At 45.5% G+C, this 21,843-nt stretch overlaps 1 protein-coding gene across 4 annotated transcripts in view; it reads right to left on the bottom strand.

Moving 5' to 3' along the window:
• Window positions 1-21,843, bottom strand: part of RALGAPA2 (Ral GTPase activating protein catalytic subunit alpha 2) — a 3,672,963-nt gene that overhangs the window by 1,563,969 nt on the left and 2,087,151 nt on the right. For all 4 annotated transcript variants that reach the window (XM_069608069.1, XM_069608071.1, XM_069608070.1 and 1 more), the window contains one exon: window positions 1,106-1,216. In XM_069608069.1, coding sequence (XP_069464170.1) covers window positions 1,106-1,216 — 111 coding nt within the window. The remainder of the gene's footprint in view (window positions 1-1,105; window positions 1,217-21,843) is intronic.

The following is a 21,843-nucleotide window of genomic DNA, read 5'->3' as shown; positions in this document are numbered from 1 at the left end:
ATTTGGGGCACATTGGCTTTTATTTACAAGTGACACTTGATGCGTTACTTTTCTTGAAATTTGGGGGCTGCAAGCATTTTATTATCCCCTTTCCTTCTTCTCACCCCCAATAATTGCTACAAGTATTCTGCTTTTGTATTAAAATAAATTTGATGAACTGTATTTTATTCATCACTTGATCTTATCTGTTTTATTGTTTTAATCGTATGTATTTGTATTTAATGAAATTATAAAGCTTTGTAATTTTCTTCCGTTTGTAGCTCCAAGTCGAATAAAAGATAATTAAAGTAACAGAATATCTCTTGTGAAATTAATCTCCAACATGTTTTAGGAATACAAAAGTGTGAACCTATATATATGTTTGTGAAAGTATGTTTGTGTGTTCGGGGTTGGCTCAAGCCCCATAACAGTTGATGTGCTGAAATTTAGGCCCACGGTCAGCATACCAGTCTAGGGTGTACTGGCAACAGTGTATGTTTACCAACCCCACCCATTTGCCATGCACAGTGTTGGAGCGGGGTCCTGCCATGTACTACTAGTGTAGGCGATTTGGGGAGATAGCTGATTTTCTGGTTTTTCAAAAATATGCAGTTGCGACACAATATAACATACACAAGGCTATAGTAGACCCCCACGTGCATGTCAGCTACAGACCCCAGGAAACGCTGTGGGGTATGGCTAGTGTTTAATAGAGTTAGGCTGGTTCATATACCTTATTACTACGTCCAAAATGTGCACATTAGCTGCATTGTTGCCACTGCTACAGTCACAAGGATTCAGATTATGTTGCACAGCACTTTTTACATTTTAAACTAATCCCAGACCAAGCTGTAGCAGTGGCGCTAGAGTTTTCTGAAAATTGCACTGAGAATATGAGCTAGAGAAACATTTAATTGATAGCTGGTATACTCACTGTGGAACAATTGTTTCTGATTATTTGATCAGACTTTTACAAATGTTCTTACATTTTTATAAACTATGAACAGTTGTGTTATGTTATGAGCGCTTTCCAACTTGATTCATATTATGAAAGATGGTGTTTTTCTGAAATAAAATGTATGAACAGACCATATAAAGTATACCTAGAAGATGAAGAAAAACATACTTCAGAAATTTTCCTGGACAATGATGTTTCATAATCCTGAAGATGTTCCCAGTAAGAAACCAGCAGCTGCAGGACATCACAGGCAACATGAGCAACTACTTTATTTGAAAACTGTAGGGAAAAAAATATTTTCAAATTAAAAAATAAACTTGTATCAGTTGAAATTATTCAATTGTGTTTTTGTTACGATTAAATGAACAAGTTTAAGGCAGCATTAACATTGTCAATCTCTCCATTTGTATCTGGCGGACATCATATAGAAAAGATATGGTGACTTTATACTAAAAGAAGTACATTTGAAGGAATGGCTTAGGAGTAAAATATATTAGGTGTGTTGGCATGTATTAAATATTGCAGTGTGGTCATTGGTAAGTGGGACACCTCCATTCTAAAACATACCTATCAAAAACATTGTTGAAAAGCGTGAACAGTGGGAGATGAAAAGGCAAGAGACATTCAAAGTATGGGCTTTTGCACCCACAAGGATATGCTTTGAAAAAATGATGATCTGTGAAATTCTAATGATTAATCAAAATGGCATTGTGCTCAAAACATTGTATATCTGGCACCACTTGCTAGTGCGAAAAATAAATATTTATTTTAATTTTTATAACGTGCCAACATGCCCGCGGGCCTCAGGGCGCACACAGAACAAGATACAGGACACACTAGACATGAAACAGCAGAGAGGGTGAGACTTGAAGGAGCTCAGTCAAGGTTGAAAAGATGGGTTTTTACAGCCTTTTTGAAGAGAGAGTAGCTTTGGTTTTGACGTATGGCAGCTGGTAGTAAGTTCCAGAGCACAGGGGCCTGAGAGTCAAACTTTGCTGAAAATGTTGGGGTGGAGATGTCAACTGAACGAAAGGGGTGGGGGTGAAGGGAGGGCTGATGGTGGCTCTGAGGGATCGTTTCGGCCAAATTGTTAAAACAAATTTGGTCGAATGATAGATTTGACCGAATTCAGTCATCCCCATTAGTTCGAAGCCGAAGATACCGAACATGAAGAGCAGTGGTTGCAGGGGTGGCCTCCTGAGCCCTTGTTTGGTATTTTTGGCTTTGGCGGTTGCAGGGGTGTCCCCCGCTTCCTCAGCATTGGTGGCAGGGGACCCAACAAAAAAGAAAGAAGAAAGAAGAAAAGGGAGGCTGCAGCGTCAGATCCGACCCGCGTTAAAGGGATGGATCTGACGCTGCAGGTTACAGGAGAGGCAGCAGATGGAAAAAAGGTAAGTTGGGGGAGGTTTATGGGTGTACTGGCGGTTTGAGGGGACATGGTTTTGTTTTTTGTACCGAGGTTAAAACTTATTTGCAGCGAAAATGACTATGGTTAATTCCGTCGCGATTTTGTACGTCGGTCAAACAACTTAAATCCCTGCGGGATAAAACAAAACTACTACAGCACAAGAGTCCATTGCTGACGCTCTGTTATAACTTTCATAAGACTGGTGGCGTATCTTTAAAATTCAATTGAGCCCCCACACATCTTCAGTCGGCCTGCCATGCACCCAGTGACACAACATAACATTCACAAACTTAATTCCACTAGAACATGCAAACAATGCATTATTTATCATTCATTCAGACACAAAAGTCATCACACATATTCTTGCACTCACTCAGACCAAAATTCACCCAGCACCTCCACTGACGTACACTGTGCACACAACATTTATATGTAACAAGAGTATAGTATGTGCTGTTGTCCTGCGCAGAAGACTCAATATTCTATTGTTCAAGTCCTTAGAATTAGTTGAAAATGCTATGATGTCTTTGAACAGGCAAGAAAGCGCCATCCAATGTTGTGAATGGTGATTTATTGGGATCACAGCCGACACGTGTTTGCCGGCACCTGCAAATGGGCAATTACCGGGTCCGCCGAACTCGGCATGACACGGTAATTGTTCATTCGCGGGTGCCGGTAAAATCACAGGTTTGGCGGCAGCCGTGCCTTTGTTACAGGCATGGCTACCGCCAAACCCGTAATGAAGCCCTATGGCTTTAAAATCCAAGGAAGATTTGTTAGGCTCACATTAATCTGCATGATGCTATTGTGACTTTGCATGAAGAATGGGGAGAATGAAACTAAAGCCATACTCCCATTGCTCAACATATTTCTATGTATGGTAGGTTTACTATGAAAGGCTAGTTTATTATGTAATGTGGTTTGCTTCCAATGGATTGCTATAAATAAGTATATTTTATATGTATTATATAAATAATAAGCACATGAAATGTACAGCAAAACCTTAATAAATATCTATATCAACTAAGCCTGGAAAGATGTGCATGGTCGCTTAAATTGTCCACATCATTTAACCAAGTGTGTGATCCTGAGCAAATTATTTAATCACATTGTGCCTGATCTGCAGCTCTAAGTTATTCTGATTCACTTCAAAGCTTATGTTAATGCATCATGCCATTACAATGGAAAAGCCTAATGAATATAGAGTTGCTCCACATATAACAATAGTGCAATTTAGGTATTTTGCACCACAAAGTTATTTGTCACTTGGCTTATTTATGTCAACTTATTCTAAAGTTACTTCTATGGTGCCTCCAAGTATTAAAGACTGATGATGCGCCATGCAATGTCCTTTTCTGTGAAGTCACTTCTGTTGGTGCAATCCATATGGTAATTAGGAAGTTTACAGGTATTTTGCCTCAGTGGGCTTGGACAGAGCTCCCCAACAAACATACACAAAAAAAGAATTATTGTTTTTAAAAAGTACCTCTGGGTTTGCTTACAAATACCTCCCATGCCACGTCTCATGTTACACCGACCTAACCTGTTCGCTCTCACACACCTCCAGACAGAAACCAGGAAGGTGAATGAGCTTCCTAGTTCCTGTCTGTGTGTCGCACGAACATGAAGCTGGAAAGGAATGCTCTGTGCCACTGTCCCCCGGAAGTGCTGCTGCTAGCGTGACAGCCAAGGCGCCAGGCCCAACACCCAGTTCAGCACCCTGGCTGCTGACTGTGAGCCAGGCAAGCCAGGGTGAGGGACTGAGCCACGCAGGGCATCCCAGCCCTGAATGTGTTGCAGTGCGGTTGCCAGGCATCTTTGCATTATGTAATGAGAGAGTAACCCTTGCTGAGCACCCCAGCCGGGCTCGCGCTGCCCAATTACATAATTGATGATTGCAGCCCCCTGCCCTCCCGCCAAAAGATGGGGGGACAAAAAGGCATGCCACAGAAGTTGGGGGGGGACAAAACCCCCTGCCTCCCCCCCCTATAGGTACACCCATGCTAGAGCCTCCAATCCTGGTAAGTTTGGATCTTAGCTGGTTGAGCACAGTAGCTGCAGTAGAGCAAAGATTTCTATTCTTTATATACTACCCATGTATTTCTATATATGGGTAGTATTTAAGGTTTTAAACTGTACAGAGATACAAAACAGGACTGTCCATTATACTCTCGCTGCCTCTGCAGCTGCAATGTATCACAGCTATGAGGGCCGACGATAAAATATTAAAGATCAAACATTAAGATGACAATCACCATTTAACAGTAGATGAAAGCAACACATGTCTCATTATAAATGGAGCCTGTATAACTAGATCCACTAATGTTAAACCTTGCAGCAAGATAATCACCTATTTCAACCTGACCTGGAAACCATAAACTATCTGGATTAGCACTAAAATGTGTTGAACAGTAGCAATTTAACTTTATCAGCACAATAGCTGGGATGGAACTGAAGAGAATTCTGAAAAACCTGATAAAATGATACGCACAATAACCGTGAATAAAATGTCAATTTCCCCCAAACTTTTGTGTACATTAATCCATTAGGAAACCAGTCAGCAATGCTACAGATAAGGTGTTTTTCCAAACAGCTGTGCAAAAATGGATAGCGAAACTTGCATTACCCTGTGAGGCGCCCGCATCTACCGTTATCTCCAGCCATGGTTGTCAAAAAGTTTCTCCTTTCAGAATATTGTTATGGCAGGCTCACCACAGGAGATCCTGTGCAACCCTGCTTGGAACCTGAAGAAGGCCTGACATCTTGCCAGAGAAATTAGACCACTGTGTCCTGAGAGCCCTTTGAAGGGATCTCATTCTCAGGCGAGCTTCTGGCACCAGAAAAATGCAGGATGCCATGAGGCAGAGCAACCTCAAAAAGTCAAAGGCTGGAAGATGCGGGGCACTCTGGAATTTGGTGACAATCTGCAGAAAGTGTTGAGCCCTCACCTCAAGTGACTAGGCTTTTCCCAAGGATGCACCCAGGACCGCTCTGATGAATTGGAGTTTTTAGATGATATCATGTGGGACTTCTTGAAATTGAGGGAGAAGCCCAATCTCTGGAGAGTGACATGTTATCCTGAGATGTTACAGGGTTAGTTCGGGAGAACCAGCCTTGATCAGCCAATCGCACAGGTAGGGTAGGATATGAATTCCCCCTCTCCTGAGACTCGCTGCCACCACAGCCATCAATTTTGTGAAAACCCTCAGGCGGAGGTCAGCCTGAATGGTAGAACTCAAAAACGGATAAAGAGAACCGCCAATGGTGAACCTCAGGTACTTTCTGTGCTTGTGATGGATAGGCACATGAAGATCAGCATCCTTAAGGTCCAATGACACCATCCAATTCCTGGAGATGGAGGACCTGAATTATCTGAGAAAATGTGGCAATATTGAACTTGTCCTTCCTGAGCAACTTGTTCAAGCATCTCAAGTACAAGATGGGTCTCAATCCTCCGTTCTCTAGGGGATTAGGAAATGGGGAGAGCACCACCCTTTGTTCCTTTCCGTCACAGGTACTCATTCTATAGCGCCTTTCTCCAGCAGGCTCAACATTTCCTGCAAAAGGAACATATCTGGAACCTTGGACAAGTGGCTCTCCAGTGGATGAGCCAGAGGCCTTTTTAAAAAGGGAAGGTCGTAACCCTGGGTTACTGTTTCTAACGCCCACGCATCTGAAGTAATACCTTACCATTCTATCAGATGCCGTAAGAGTCTGCCTCCTACTGCGGTCTTGTGGGCTAAGGCCTCAGAGAGGTTTTGAGGTAGCTGAAGCAGTGGCTGATGGTAAGGTAGCCTTAACTTGGGCGGACTGCACTTCTCCCTCGTCCACAAGGCAATCTCCTTGGGCCATTTGACCTGCAAGTCATCTCGCCCTTCCAACAGAGTAGAAGTGAAAGGACCTACTCCTCCAAGATGGTCTACTGGTGTGAGATGGTTGTAGCTGTATGATAGTGGCACCAAGAGATTTGGCTGCTGCCATTGAGGTCTGCAGCTTCTCTAGGCTTTCGTCAGCCTTGCTGCCAAATGGCTTAGTGCCGTCAAAGGGCATGTTAGGTGTCTAGACTGCTCGTCCGGTGAAACCCCCGACTTCCTCAACCACGCAAATCTGCGTATTACAGTGCTTGCCGCTCTTGCTCTGCTGATGCTATCAGTTGAGGCCAGTCCTGATTGAAGAGACGCACACACAGCCTCCTTACCATGTCAATAACTCAGGAAACCGCCTCTTTCTTCCCCTTCGGGAATATGATCAGCCGCCATTGCTAAAGAGTTCCACAGGGTGAATGTAAACTTTGCTATTTTATTTATTTTATTTTTAAAGTATTTTATTGGCATTTAACTTTGTTAACATTTACACAACAACCTGTTAAGGCTTCATTTCCATAAGGGGGAGGGAAGTGGGGAATACCAGAAGAAAAGGGAAAGAATGTAAAGGAAAAGCAAATGTGATACAGAAACAATAAAACTAACTAAACAACTGGTCTTCTTGCCACTTGAGTGCGCTGGGGGTTCTGCCCCGGTTCATTTAGTCTTTTGGGCATCGTAGTTCATCAGGTGTTGGACTGGCGGAGAAGTGCCAAGTCTAATAGTTCTGCGGGTGATATTGTTGGGTATTGGCTTTAAGTCTGATTCAATGATGTTTCGGTGGACAGGGTATAGTCCAGGTGAGTTTGTCATCCGACGGGTGAAACATGTCTCGCATTAGGGCTTTCCTGTCTTCCAATGTTGGGCTTGCCTCTCCTCCTGCTCTGTCTACTCCATCTCCCCACACCTTTATTTCGGCCCCTGAGCAGTGCTCTAGCTCTCTGTACCATCTCTCGAAGTGTGGGCCATTAGGGGATTTCCATGCCATTGCTATGGCTCTCTTGGCCAGCACGCACACCATGTCCACGAGTTTCACTGTGTCGTAGTTTGCTTATACTTGGGTACGTGCCGAGTAGGCATTCTTTCGGGGACCATTTGTACTGTGTCACTCCTGCTCTTCTGCAGGTCTGTTTCACTATGGACCAAAAAGTCTGGATCTTCAGGCATCCCCAGAACATATGCATCATCCCCGTGTAAACTTTGCTATAGTGCAAGTGGCGTTTGCAGACATGAGAGCCATGCTCACCGCAGAAAATACATTTCTATCCCAAGCGTCGAAACGCTCTTCATCCCTGTCTTATGGGATGGTGGGGTATGCAGACTGTTTAGAATTAGACAACACTGCTTGAACCACCAGGCTCTCTGGTGCTAGGTGCTTAGTAAGTAACTAGGATCGCTACTTGAAGGCATATCATTTTTGGTTACGGTCTTATTAACTGCTGGACTAGATCCTGGAACCTCCCAATTTGCCATAACCCTTTTTTGGAGGGCACATGAAAAGGAAGTACGGGATCCTTCTGCGAACCTTTGTCAAGAATGTCCTTTAGGTCGTCTTGCTCAAATGGCGATGCAGGTCTTCCCATCCCAGGAAATCAATAACCCTAGCCATAAACTGCCTATAAGAGGCATCAACATGGTCTGCCGGGTGTAGCTTGCCAAACTCAAACTTGGTGATTTGTCAATCTCACTAGCTGTTTGAAGATTTTCATGTACATGTTTTAGCTTAGACTCTTCTGAGATAATAGCATCTGGAACATTTGGAGAGCCAAACTCCAAACCAAAAGTAGACGTTTCCTGGTCCGACAGCTTGTGATCCTCATAAATAGAGGTTAAAGATTTGAAAAAATCCTTCCTTGGCAAAGGTTTGTATGATTTTTCTACTTTCTTTGCAATTACTGGTGTTTTTGAGGGCAAAGACATCAATAATTTTGACGCTAATGGCGTCGGTGACTTTGACGATTTATGCATCGACAGAACCCTTGAAGGGCTTGAGCCTAGGCTCGATAGAGTATTCAATGGTTTTTCGTGTCGAAACCTCGACGGTTCGAGGGGTCTCCGCCCTAAATCCCGGGCTCCAGGGCATGCAGGATTTGGCCTTAGCTTGTTCTTTGTCGGCTTTCGACGGCTCGACAAGAGCATGGCTTTTTTCTTTTTGTTTCAAGGGGGTCAGGCCTCCTCCTCGAATATTTTAAGCATTGCCTGTCTGAATTCCTCCCACTGAGCTGGAGTGGAGGATTTGGTTGGACAGGTTACACTTTTCTCAGGAGAAGATTCAGAAGTATAAGGCAATCTATGACGCCTTTTCTCTGATTTCCTCGATGAGGACGAAGAATGGTGCAACCAGCTCCTGGAGCATGAATGTTTCTTTGATTTTTTCCTTTGAGGAGAGACATCTCTCGACTTATCTGACAATCATTTCTTCGACTGAGTCATCAAGGGAGATTTAGTTGGAGGCCTACGCACCGCTCATTTCCCTTTATGCTCTTTCAGAGCCTTACCAGTCATGGATTGACATGCCTCACAATCCGCTGTTCTATTCTCCATGCCAAGGCACCACAGACCCACTCAGTGAGGATCCCTGAGGGACATCTTGGCGCTGCAGTCGCTCTTTTGACATTTTTTTAACCCGGTCTTCGGGGTTGATGGCTTTTGAGACAAAGTCATTGTACTCTATCGCAGTTCTGACAAGAACCAAAGCGCGCTGTCTTTCTCGAACCGTTAGATCTCATGGAAAAACAGAACTGAAGCCAATGGGTACTGCGCATGCTATATATACAGACGATGACATCGACCCTGGGAGGGAAGCACTTGAAGGACATCGTGTCAACTGCATCCACGCACAGCGCCCTGACTAAAGAAATTACGGTGCAAAACCAGACTTCCTCAACCAGCTGAAGCAGGAAGGATATCTATCAAAAGATGAGGAATAAGTGGAAGGACACTCTCCATTCCAAAGTATTGTTTGAAGCAAAATAAAGGCATATTAAATACCTGCACATTAAACACTGAACAAACATTGGCAATTAAACAGATAAGAAGTGTCAGACTGAGCAAAAGCAGTATTGAACACAGAACTAAAGCAAAGAGGTTAACAAACCAATGTGCAGAACACTTGCCAAAATGACTGTTGTACAAGAGTCTAACAGCAGAGGCCAAAGGGGAGGAACGTATGGTTGCGCGACCAATGATGAATGGACCATGTAGTCTGACAACTGCACCGAGACCAGGGGGCCCTAGATGGTGAAAAGCCTGAGACTTTGTGGCATGTCAATTGAGTACTACAGTGGAGTCTTGGGGAAGGGAATCCTAAGAACTTAATGCTGTCTTGGGAAAGGGAACCTCAAGACCCTCTAGTTATAAACTGTGTTAAATTTAACTTGGGGAAGGGAACCCTGAGATTTGACAGAACATTGGTTAGACCAACTATTGGAACTATATTAAACCTGAAGTAGAAGGGCCAAGAAGAACTTAAGCTGGGAGTAGTTGAGACTATTTTTTAACACTATTTTGGTTAAGAGAAATCCCACACTTTGCTTATTAATAGATGTGAGGGCAAGCATATGTTTGGGACAAAGGCAGAACTTTGATTTGGACTGTGTGTGGAGTAGTAAGCCTGGTGGAGAAACCTACCCAGAGGAAATTAATTTTAAAATAATATTTATTTTGCAGCGCTTTTGGAAGTCTTTCTACGTGGTTTGCTGCAAGCTCTGAGGCGGACCCAAAGAGGCGGACCCATAAAACACTAACACCGCTCTCCACAGCACTAGTGTCACCATTAATAGCAGGACCATCCACGCTACAGATTGCCTCTTGTACCTTTTCAATTGAAGCCTCCCCTAGTTGAAAGACAGGGGCATGCTCAACCATATCATTAACCTCCACATTATGGAATATGGATACAGCAAAACCATTTCCTTGTTTTAAAGGATGAACATGAACTACTTCCTTTGGAGAAGCATTCTCATTGAGCTGGGTTTTGGCCTCGGGTGAGGGGGCCTTAATGATCAAAACCTTATCTCCCAGCTTTGTCTTCCCATAGTAGCATCATTTGGTTCACAGTTATACTTTTAACAGTATCCGTGATATATTCACCAGAATCGTCGGCTATTAATAGGTTTCTAAGCCCTTTTCACAGCATATTAAATCACTATATAAACAGAGAAGAAACAGAAGATAGAGGCATCATCCAAACAGAAGGTTGGAGTGTGGGTTATAGTAATCTCTCACAGAAATAGAATTAAGGCATAAATCACAGTCAACTCACTGAGGGGGTCCCAAAACTAGCACACTCCAGACGTATGTATTACTTGTGATCGCAGGAATCAGTTCTTAATAGAACACTCTAAGCTGAGATGGTGCTATACCCTACAAAATGTAAAAATGTAAGATCCAACTATTTGCACTACAAAAGGGAGAAGAAAAGGGACAGAACAATATAGCACACCCCATTCTAAAATCTAGACAGCCACTGTTTTAAAAACTACAATTCATTAAAAATTCAAGTAAAGCATATGTTTAGGATCCGAAAATGCAAATACACAGAAGCAGAAATCTATCCAATGTCATTAACAATTCATTCACAGTTTAAAAGTTCATATACATTCCACAGTAGTCAAAGTTTCAAGTTTCACATTTTCCCAGTGGTAACAGATACCCAAAAAAGTGCTAAAAATGGACATACAAAATAAAATAAATACAGTTTATTAAAATATATGTCCATAATAAGGGACCAATTAGATAAGTATTACTTTGAGGAGCTCAATCGCCGTGTTCTGCAGCTACACCCTCTTCTGCGACCTCCAGATAGACGTTGTGTATGGTATTGTCCAATATAGATGCAGCTTGGGAGAGCTCAAAGGCTGTGGCCTGCAGTTACTCCCCCAAACACAGTTTTCAGAGAGGTTTTATAAATAGAAGATGTGAGGAACGGAATGTACATTCCAGAGAAAAGAGCCTCAGTGAAAGGTACCAGGGAGCTCAAAGACCAAGGTCCACAGTTACTCCCCCAGGCTCGTAGAGTATTAGATTTATAAAGTCAGCGGTAGATTGTTGACTCCACTGACAGAGGGCTCAGAGGGACCTGTCAGGGGAAGCTCAAAGGCCGGGAGCCCACAGTCGCTTCCCAGTCGGCACCTAAGTATCAGCCGTTAGATTTATACACACTTCCCCCGGAAATATTCAGGCGATATTGACAGGGAAAATTAAGCTCCAAGTCAGTATAAAGTGGTGGCTGTATCAATCCAGGCGCTTTTATAAAAACCGTTAGGTTAGATTAAACAAAAAAAAAAAAAAAAAAGATTCTCATCGTAAATCAGCAGCAAGCAGCGGGCACCGGACATCAGACGCACTACTCCACACACCGTGCCTGAACTACAGGAAGAGAGATTGGTGGCTGCTCTGGAATATAACTTGGGGGAGGAGATGTTTAAACAGGTTGAAGGGTATATACAAAAAGGTTACTATTGTGACTGACCCCAATTAAGAGAACAGGGGACATCCGCCCCAACAGGGAGAGTTACCCCCTTATGGCTGATGTTGCTATAGATTAGCCTCTAAAAGTGAATGAGGGATTCACTACACAAAGCTGAACATTCACCATAAAAAATAGAAGCAACCTATAGTCCTCAATGGCCGTTTTCTGGGGCTAACTGGAGGAGGTACTCCAGGTAAAATCGAGTCTTCTTTAAGCCCAAAGGTTAGCTTTCTTGCTAAAAAAAAAAAGGCCAAAGTGATTCTAAAGCTACCCCTGGCCAACCTATTGCAGGTTAAGAATTATTTTGAAAAACATACTTGTACTAGCACTGATATTAAATCAATAGTACCGGTTAGAGGCATAGCGAAATGTGGTCACTCAGCAATGGCAGAGGTAGCCAGAAAGCTGGGAGATAAATTACAAGTTACTCACCGTAGTGACTAACGTACTCTTGGTCCCCTTTCCTCCATACTGTATGCGACCTGAGGCTGCACGCATGTGGATGAGACACGGAACCATTTTCACCAGAAAAACCTTCCCCTTTAAATTTAGAGGTGCGCGGGGTGAGGCCCTGGGAGTATGCGCTACCCTGACTTCGCCCACCGGCGCCAGTCCTCAGTCCCCATTGACGTATCGACAATATTTATTATTTCCTAATGACACCAGTATTATTAGGGGGGGAGGATGATGGGACATAAGGAGGAAAGGGGACTAAGTTAGTCACTACGGTGAGTAACATGTAATTACTCTAACGTCACATCCACTTTCCTCCATAATGTATGGGTGATTACAACTGAATGAAGCTCAGGGTGGAGAGGAGGCCCTCCTTACACAAACAGGTTCCTTAGAACCGCCTGTCCGAAGGCCGCATCTGACTTGGAGCCGGCGTCCAAACAGTAAGGCTTACAGAAAGCTGAAGGGGTGGCCCAGGTAGCTGCCCTGCTTATGACCTGCCACGGACCCTGCCGCTGGAATGCGATGGCCGTGGACCCGATGGCATGGGCGTGCATGGTGGCTGGCAGCGGCTCGCGCTGCCACTCATAGGCCTCTTTGATGGCCGCACCCACCCACCTTGCTATGGAAGACTTGGATGCCTGATAACCGGGTGTGGAGCCCCTAAAGGTGACAAAAAGTGTGTCTGACTTGTGTAAGCCCTTGGTCCTATCCAGATAGAATTTCAGAGCGTGTCTGACATCCAGACAGTGCAAGACTCTGAGCCTCGTCCTTGGCATCAGCGAAGAATGTAGGTAGGACTATTTCCTCGTTTAGATGGAACGCAGAGGGTACCTTCGGTAGGAATGCCGGATGAGTCCGTAGGACCACTTTATCCCTGTGGAAAGTGGTATAGGATTCTGATGCCACCGGAGCCTGTATCTCGCTGACTCTGCGAGCGGATGCAAGACCTACTAGCAGAGCGGTCTTGATGGTGACCAGCCTGATATACGCGGATGCCATTGACTCGAAGAGTTTGTGCGCCAAGGTGCCCAACACCACAGTGAGGTCCCACACAGGGTGTGGCTTTTTGATGGGCGGGTAAAGCCTCGACAGGCCTGCCAGATGTTTCCTGACTATCGGGTTGGAAGAGGAGAAGACCTCCTCTTCCGGGTTTCTGTAGGCCCCCATGGCTGCGAGATAGGTGTGACATGTGTCCACCTGTACTCCTGAGTGGGCAAGGTGTGCCGACAAAGAGCACATCGTCCAGTGTGCACGTCAGGGTGTTGATTTCCTTAGAATCTGCCCAGTGACAGAACCTGCTCCATTTACTCCTGCATTGGTTCCTAGTGGCCTTGCTCCTAGCGCCCTGGATGATCTCCAGGTTAGCCAGAGATAGGTTCAGGTGCTTGGGGTGATCTGCTCAAGAACCACGCTGCAAGGGCTAGCTTCAGAGGCACGGGTTGGAGAACGCTGCCCCCCCCACCCCCTTGCTGGGACAGAAGAGGTGATGGGCCCAGCAGAAGGTGAATGGGTGGTCAGTCCTAGAGGCTGGGCAATTCGGAGAACCACGGTCTTGCAGGCCACCAAGGCACCATCACTATGATGCTGAGGTGACAAGACTCCTTTATCTTGTGGAGTACCCTGGGGATCAGGAGTGTGGGCGGAAAAGCATAGGCTGTCATGCCCTGCCATTGAATCTGCATGGCGTCGCCCAGGGAGCCAGGGCCTAGTCCCTGCCAAGACATGAATTGATCGCACTTCCTGTTCCTCCAGAGGCAAATAGATCCACTTGAGGATGGCCCCATGTGTTGAAAACCAACTGCAGCACCTGGTCGTTCAATTGATATATGATATGGCATTTACATACATGCCAACATTCTGTGATCAAAAATCTGTAGGATTCTTTAAGTTTCAAAAATTGTAATTAGCATAATGATAGCATCACAGGAAATGTCATGTGAATTTTGACCTTATGACATCACCAGAAATGGCCTCATATGACCCTGAATAGATCACAGGAAAGGACTGCCTGGTGAGGTCTATCCCAGACCCTCTGCCCATCATGATCAACACAATTACCAAATGAGTGACATTTGAGCACTGTGGTCAGCTTCTGCCTCCTTAAAGCATCTATTCCTCTAATACCACAGCAATAACAATGATCTGATTCTTCATAAACTTGGATTTTTAATTTTACCACTGGAGAGGGAGATGCGGGTGTCAGTACTGTGACAAGGAAGAGTAGGAATATGAGTAATACAGACTACCAGTAAGTATTCGGAGTATTACCTCCATGTACCTCTTCCTCCTCACAGTACTTACTTATTGAAGTATACCAAAGATCCAAGATCAGACCGGCACATACTTCGACCGGAAAGGAATGATCTCCCCTTGCACAGTGGGAGCAGTAGCATTCCATGGAGCATCGCAAGCAACCCCCCCCCCCCCCAAGGCAAGTACTCTAGATGGGCCCAGATCCAGGCCGCTCAACAAACCAAACCAAGGCACCCCCACAGAATCACAGAAGTCCCAGGAAAAGCAGGGACGGCAGGAGCATTGTGGGACATGCTATGTACTTTGAACCAAGTGCTTTGAGGAGGTGGCGTTATACAAACAATTGAAAAGGGTTCTACGGAAGCCAAGGGTACCACCTTCAATAAGTACTGTGACCAGAAAGAGGCACATGGAGTTAATTATATTTTATATACAGACACTGACTACATACACCAAGAAGCAAACGTGTGCAGAACTCTGCAGAGAAAGGTCTGTGTGTTCCCTGAGGGCCACTGGACATTGTAGCCTCTTCAAGGGTTATTCATGTGTATCTGTTCACGTAGCATTTTTTCAACACAGTATAATACTTTTCAAATGAATTTCGTTGGAGGCTTTTAATCCCCCCCCGCATAGATATTCTGACAAACCTATTTCACTTCTCACTCAACTCCAGTGCCACTGGAGCTTTCTTGCAAATACAGCCAATCACACACTTGAGGGAAATATTTGTAAGTGGTCACACTTGAAACTTTTCTTTATAATGTATAATTTGGAGTACACACCTGTGTGACTTGGCAGAGTTTCAGTTTTCATGATTACACAGAACCGACACAGCCAGGCAATGTTCAGTTTGACATTAACCTCGACACACTGATTTGCGAAATCAATTTATATCTTCTATTTAATCAAATGTTTCCATTTACATAATCAAATCACCTGAATAACAATCAATCAGCTGGAAGACTTGTAGGTATATGCAGCTCCCAGCAGACACTGGGAAGCATTTGTGCGCCAGGGATGAACTGGAGTAAATCATCTCTGCATGGACACATTGAGAGAACAGAGCTCTGGTGTCGCCTAGGCTGATGCTCTTGCCTGGGCCTTGAAGCAGGTGTCTGTCCCTGTCTCACATGAGGTCAGTTCTAGACTGAAAATACTGTCAGCATTAATCACATATATGGGCCATTAACCCGCTCCCCTTTCCATCACACATGAATTGATGCTGCTCGCTGTGCTAATGGCTGTGCCTCAGACAGACAACCAGGCCTGGGAGAGCCATAAATCGGTAGGATCTGTATATGAAATCGGTAGGCGGTAGGACTGCTTAAAAAGCAGCAGCCTACCGCCTAAATCTGTAAGGTTGGCAAGTCGGCATTTATAACGCTGCTATACACAAGTGTTTCACGGCGCAAATTGCCACTCGTAATGGTCTGCTCCCAGCCTGCTGAGTCTGTCCGCCTCCAAGATGGCCTCCCCCGGGAGGTGGACAGTACTGAGGCAGATGTTTTCTAGGCACATTCCCACATGCTGACCGCTAGGTTGCACAGCGGAGGGGACCGGGTACCCCCCTGCTTGTTCACATAGAACATGCTGGTTGAGTTGTCGGTCTGGATAAGGACGGTCCTGCCTTCGATGAGTGGAAGGAAGGCCCTGAGGGCTAGCCAAATGCCTTTGAGCTCCAGCCAGTTGATATGCGACTCCTGCTCCTGCCGGGTCCAGACTCCATAGATGCTGTGGCTGTCCAGAGTGGCTCCCCACCCCTCTAGGGAAGAGTCTGTAGTAATGGTGACATGCAGAGTAGGCTGCTGGAATGGCCTGCCCGTCCACAGTTTGCAGTCCTTGGACCACCACGTGAGGTCCGAGGAGAGAAGGCGGTATGCTGACCAGTCCCGCTTGGGAGCCCCTCTCCTGATTCCATGAGGCTGTGAAGTGGAGCTGCAGTCTCCTCATCCGGGGCCTCGTGTGTGGCACGGCCAAGAGGACCGCTGCCATGATACCCAGTAGGTGCTGGTATCACCAAGCCGAAGTAACTGGTCTGGTAAGGAAGTGCGTAATGGTTGTAATCTTGTCTTCCGAGGGAAATACCTTCCCGGAGTTTGTATCCTAGATGAGGCCCAGGAAGGTGAGGCTCTGCGTGGGCTGCAGCTGAGACTTCTTGAGGTTGATGGTAAACCCCATGTCGTGGAGTATAGTCATAAGCGCTGAGGAGGTGTGGAGGTGTGGACAACCCCCACCAGGGATCTTGCCCTGATGAGCCAGTCGTTCAGGTACTGGAAAATGTGGTGGCACTGTGCCCTGAATAGGGCTGCCACTGCATTCATGAGTCTGGTAAACACTCTGTGGGCTGAGTTGAGGTCAAAAGGTAGCACCTTTTACTGGAAATGACAGCCCATGATCCTGAAGCGTAGGAAGGAGCGATGGGGCTGCCAAATCGGGATGTGGAGCTAAGCGTCCTTCAGACCCAGGCAGCACAATCTACCTTGTCTAGTGCCTCTGCAATGAGTGCTGGCATAACCATCTTCAATTTTTGAAGAGGGAGGGAGAGCTTGAGGGTGGAAAGGTCCAACACAACTGGTGGTTCTTTTGTATGGCGAAAATCCTGGAATAGAAGCCTAATCCTCTCTGGGAGGCTGGTACTTCTTCCACTGCCTGGCTCTTAATGAGCGACCGGATCTCTGCCAACAGAGATGGCGTCCCAATCTGTGAGAGGGGAGGAAGGAGGAGAGGAAGGTATAGGTAGGCAGTAACCCGTGGATACTACTGAGAAGATCCATAGGTCCATGAAGTTCTGGCCCCAAAAATGCATGCGAGAGGCTAGCCTGCCACCCCCCCACTGAAGACACGTGGACCCAGAGGGACGCGTTGTGCCTTTATTCTCTGTGAGGCTGTTGCTGAGGAGGGGGACTGGAAGAAATCCTTGCCCTCCTCCTTTTTTGTTGCTTGCACCAGTGCTGACTCGGCGAGCGGTCAGGTTGTCTTGACCTCTATTCCTGGAATCCCCGGAACCTGTCAAACGCCCGCCCCTTATCGAAGCGTTGATGCGACTAGGTGTACGCTTTGGGCGTGGCTTTCGTAAGAATAGATAAAGACTTAGCAGTTTGCGAGCTGTTCTTCTTATCCAATTCCTTGTATGTGGTAGAGTGGAAGAGGTCACTACCCTTGAAAGGAATGTCCAATATGCAATCCTTTACGTTGGGGTTGAACTTCCGAAGCCAGGCCGTCCTTCTCATGTCCGTGGCTATGCAGATGGCCCGGCAAGAGGTATCGATGTGGGCCACTGTGGATTCCATGATGTCTTGCGCTACCAGCTTGGCTTCTCCTAGACCCGCCTTAAAGTGTGCCTGGCACTGTGCCGGAAAGAAGTCTGATATTTCCCGCCTTAACCTCTGGCTCGCCGCTGCAAGCATGGCATTTGCGTTGGCTTTACACAGGTGCCTAGTAGCGTCGATGACGAGGTGGCTGAGGATGACTGAGGCTTAGTGTAGAGTGGCGCTGCAGCGATCTCTGACGAGTGCGTCTGGGTTGCATTGGCAGCAAGAGTGTATCCCCTTCCATCTGTCTATACTTGGCATTGAGGCGCCGATTCACAGGCTGGGCCGAGTGTGGCTTGGCTTGAGCTTGAGCCAACCCTTCTTGGCCAGAGCAACAACATTTTCTGCATCGGGACAACCATCTTGGTAGAGGGCCTTAGGGAGAGGACCTCTGCCAAGACCCCCATCCTCGGGCTGCTCTACCTCGGGATGTTTCAGGGTCCTCCTCTGTATCCACCTGGGTGTCCGGCTGGTAGGTCGCAGGAGTGCTGGGCGCAGTGAGCTGCAGTGTGGAGACCGGAGCCGGAGGCTGCTGCAGAGGTTGGCTCTGAACCGGCTGCGCTGGGGGCGGATTCGAAGGCGCCAGCAGCAGGAGCTGCGCCGGGGCCTGTGGTGCCGGAGCCATGGGAGGAATGACTATAGGCACCGGTGGAGTGACCGAAGGGAGCAAGTCCCTGACTGCATCCTTTAGGATGGCACTCATTTGGGGGGGGGTTTGCATCAGCCCCAAAAACCTTTCAAAGAACCTGTCCTCGGAGGCTGGAGAGGGGGCAGGGGATACTGATGGAGTAGCTGGGGGCTGCTGGGGCCGGAGCACACTAAGTCTGGGTTGCAGGGGGAACCTGCCCTGCGCTACTGATGGATACGCTGTAGGCCACATACCTGGTTGACACCAGTCCCACCTTGAAACTCGTTCACCCGCCTGCTCTGTTCCTAGGAGTGCAAAATGTACAGATACCCAATAAAAATGTATGCGTTGTCAATAATTAGAAAAAAATCAGATTCAACAAAGATGCCTTTGTCAGTGAAAGAATTTGCATAAACTCTACACAAACACCGGGCCAGCGTCTGTTCTCCGCCTCGTCTTTCTACAAAGGAGACTGTTTAAATCAAAGACGGTTTTCCACTAACATATTCTTTAATTAATTCACATGCCAAGAAGGACAAAGCTTTTGTTCTGTCAAATGGAAATGTTAAGTGAGCTTGGATCTGTTTTGTGTTTTTACTTTCTAATTATCAGTGCCTATAATTCACAAACATCCAAGAGCTGCTCGAGTGTTAGCATGTGTTATATTTAGATCTGAAGGAAGAGTGCCTTCGAACACTTCTATGTCCGATAAATAGACGTACCCCGCCCGGCTCAGTCCCTTCAAATGCAAAGTGACGTTTTGCAGTTGAAACGGCTCAGCAACATTCTTTTGTGTGAAATGATACCCCTGCTCTTTAATTGCGGCCCCCTTTAAAGGCGGAAACTCTCAAGTGCATATTTATTGTAATAAACAGGCCGCGGCTCGCTTTATAGATCATACATTTTCAAACCCGGTGAGCTTGCACCTCAAAACGACTTTGTGCTATGCGGTTAATCGATCAATGGTTAATACAAACATCAAAATGCAGCACTGTTCTAGCTACCCAGCATGAAACTCAAATTCTTATTCAAGAATGCACGTCTTTCATAAACATTACTTCACAATAAGTTGGCCAATTTGGTCAGCTTTATGTTAATATGTTTTTATTTTATGGTTAATCGCCAAAGTAGCCACTTATAAACTCTCCACTCATTTGCGTAAATTCATTAACTACATGCAAAAGCTAGCAGAAGATTGTTTTCTGGAAGATTAAATAAAGAAATTGGAGTCAAAAACAGAATCTCGAGCCCATATTTCTGCGAGTATGAAGCAAGTGATAATCATACACAGTACCAGGGCAGTCATGGTTACCACTGCGTGAGAGAACTGTCCAATACATACCAGCTGGAAGACTCCTCCAGCAAGCAAACCCTGCTGGTGGAGACCTTCGCCTGCCTCCAACTGGACATGCCCCAGGAAAATATAAAAACGACACGAACAAGGACTGATCGCCCCCCCCCCACACCCCCCCACCCCCCGAGTATGAAGGCATCACCAATAAAGGCTCTGCTGAGTGATGTGTGCGATCAAGTGGTGAAACAAAAACACAACTATAAGGGGACCTTTTACACCAATATTTGGGAATCCTCAGTTTACCCCAGGGATGGAGGCTAAAGCCTTCGTAAAATGGGAGGAAGGGGGCTGTATAAGACAAAGATCTCACATTAGGCAAAGAAATTAAAACTTTTGAACAATGCAAACAATTCTTGAGTCAGGCTCTCGGAAAAAGACTGACTTAGTTATTACCAACTCCGACATTGGGCCCTGTATCCCCCCCCAAATAAAGATCAAACAGGTAGACAGTTTACCGCATTTGAGAAATATATTACGTAACACACAGGGAAGACCCATTTGATCTCAACATTAAACACTTTGTTTAGTGAAGGGGCCCCTAGAGAACAGTGGCTGTACATGGACAAATGGGAAGGTACTTTGGATCGTCCAATAGCAGAAGTGGAATAGGAGTCACTCTGGGCTAATATTTCGAAATTCACAGAGTCTATCCAACTAAGGGAACTGTGGTTTAAAACCCTGCCTCAACGGCACTATACCCACAGAGACTTCATCTGATTTTTAAAGAGACTCCATTGGTCTGTTGGCGTAATTGCAGGAAGGGGACTGGCTCCATATATGGTGGTCGTGTCCAGTTTTGCTGCCATTCTGGGGCCAGGTTAATGGAATTATGCAGTAGGTGTTGGGGCCAATATACGAATAGGAGCAGGTGAATGCTTACTGGGCCTTTGGTCAAAGAATATGAACTCACGAGATAAATCACATAGAAAGGCATTTGTGGTTTTGTCATTGATAGCCCAACTTGTAATTGCACTGAACTGGAAGAAGTAGGCTGCACCCACTTACCATGAGTGGCTATACAAACTTTGGCAAATATTAGCCATGGAATGGGTGACCTATAACTTACAAGGGAAATAGCGTAAATTAAGGTCAGACTGGGGCACTTTGCTGGACTATTTGAACGATGACTATCGAATGTATTCATGCCCACAGAATATTAGGATTTTGGACATTGTCTAAGGCCCCAATAATTCATGAAACATATGATAAATGCGTTGCTAAAGTCTTGTTTTATTAATAAAGGCACTGCAGGTCGTGGGGAAAGGTGGGGAGTGATAGAAGGGGAGGGGGGATTGTTTTGTACCCTTAAGAAATGCCAATACATTTTTTTTTTAAAAGAAAAACCAAGGCCCATTCAATCCACAGTACAAGGTGATTGGACATATGCAAAACAAATATTTATTGAAAAAGTGCTACTATAGCTACAATACTTTATACAAAACATCATGCATTCACTTCTCCCTTATTAAGCCTTGCTTATGGACTCCTCTTGGTAAAGAAAATAAGCATACACCCACCCTACAATATAAAATCATAAGTGACGATTTTGTGTAACCTTTTTATGTAACTATTTTTGTAACGAAATTGGGGTCATTGTATGTCCTACAGACATGGGTCTGGCGTCGACCAAGCAGCCAAGTTCAACGTGCAGCAGTCACCAGGGGGGCAGGGGGTGAGGGACCAGCAAAGTGAGTACCTCAGGGAGGGGAGGGTTGGGGTGTCTTGGGTGCTGGAGGTGCCAAGGGGGGCAAAGCCCCTCTAGTATACAATAAAGTGCTAGTGCCTAATCCGTTAACGCCTATTGCACTGCCCTTTCTCCTATTTTTAAAGTGCCAGTGCATGTCTTATAAATTGCCATACAGTGACATTTGTCAAGTGCTATTTGCGACCCTACTAATATATACAGTTATACCTTAATACAATTTCAAAGAGGAGAAGCACCATAAAAAAAATCAGTCGGATGTATTAACTTCTACATTCAATCAATTCATTCATAGCCATACACACGCTAAAAAACGTTATTTCACAAACTTGTATCAACTCAACAAAACAAGTAATTGGTGCAACCCACATTATTTTACACAAATATCATCCAAGTTCCTATTTGACAAGACCCATATCATGATCCTGATCAATTTAAATCTAACGACACATAAAACC

The sequence above is a fragment of the Ambystoma mexicanum genome, chromosome 4q (genome assembly GCF_040938575.1).
Source record: "Ambystoma mexicanum isolate Mex_15411 chromosome 4q, UKY_AmexF1_1, whole genome shotgun sequence".
Classification (NCBI taxonomy): domain Eukaryota; kingdom Metazoa; phylum Chordata; class Amphibia; order Caudata; family Ambystomatidae; genus Ambystoma; species Ambystoma mexicanum.
This window is presented reverse-complemented; position numbering and strand designations above follow the sequence as displayed.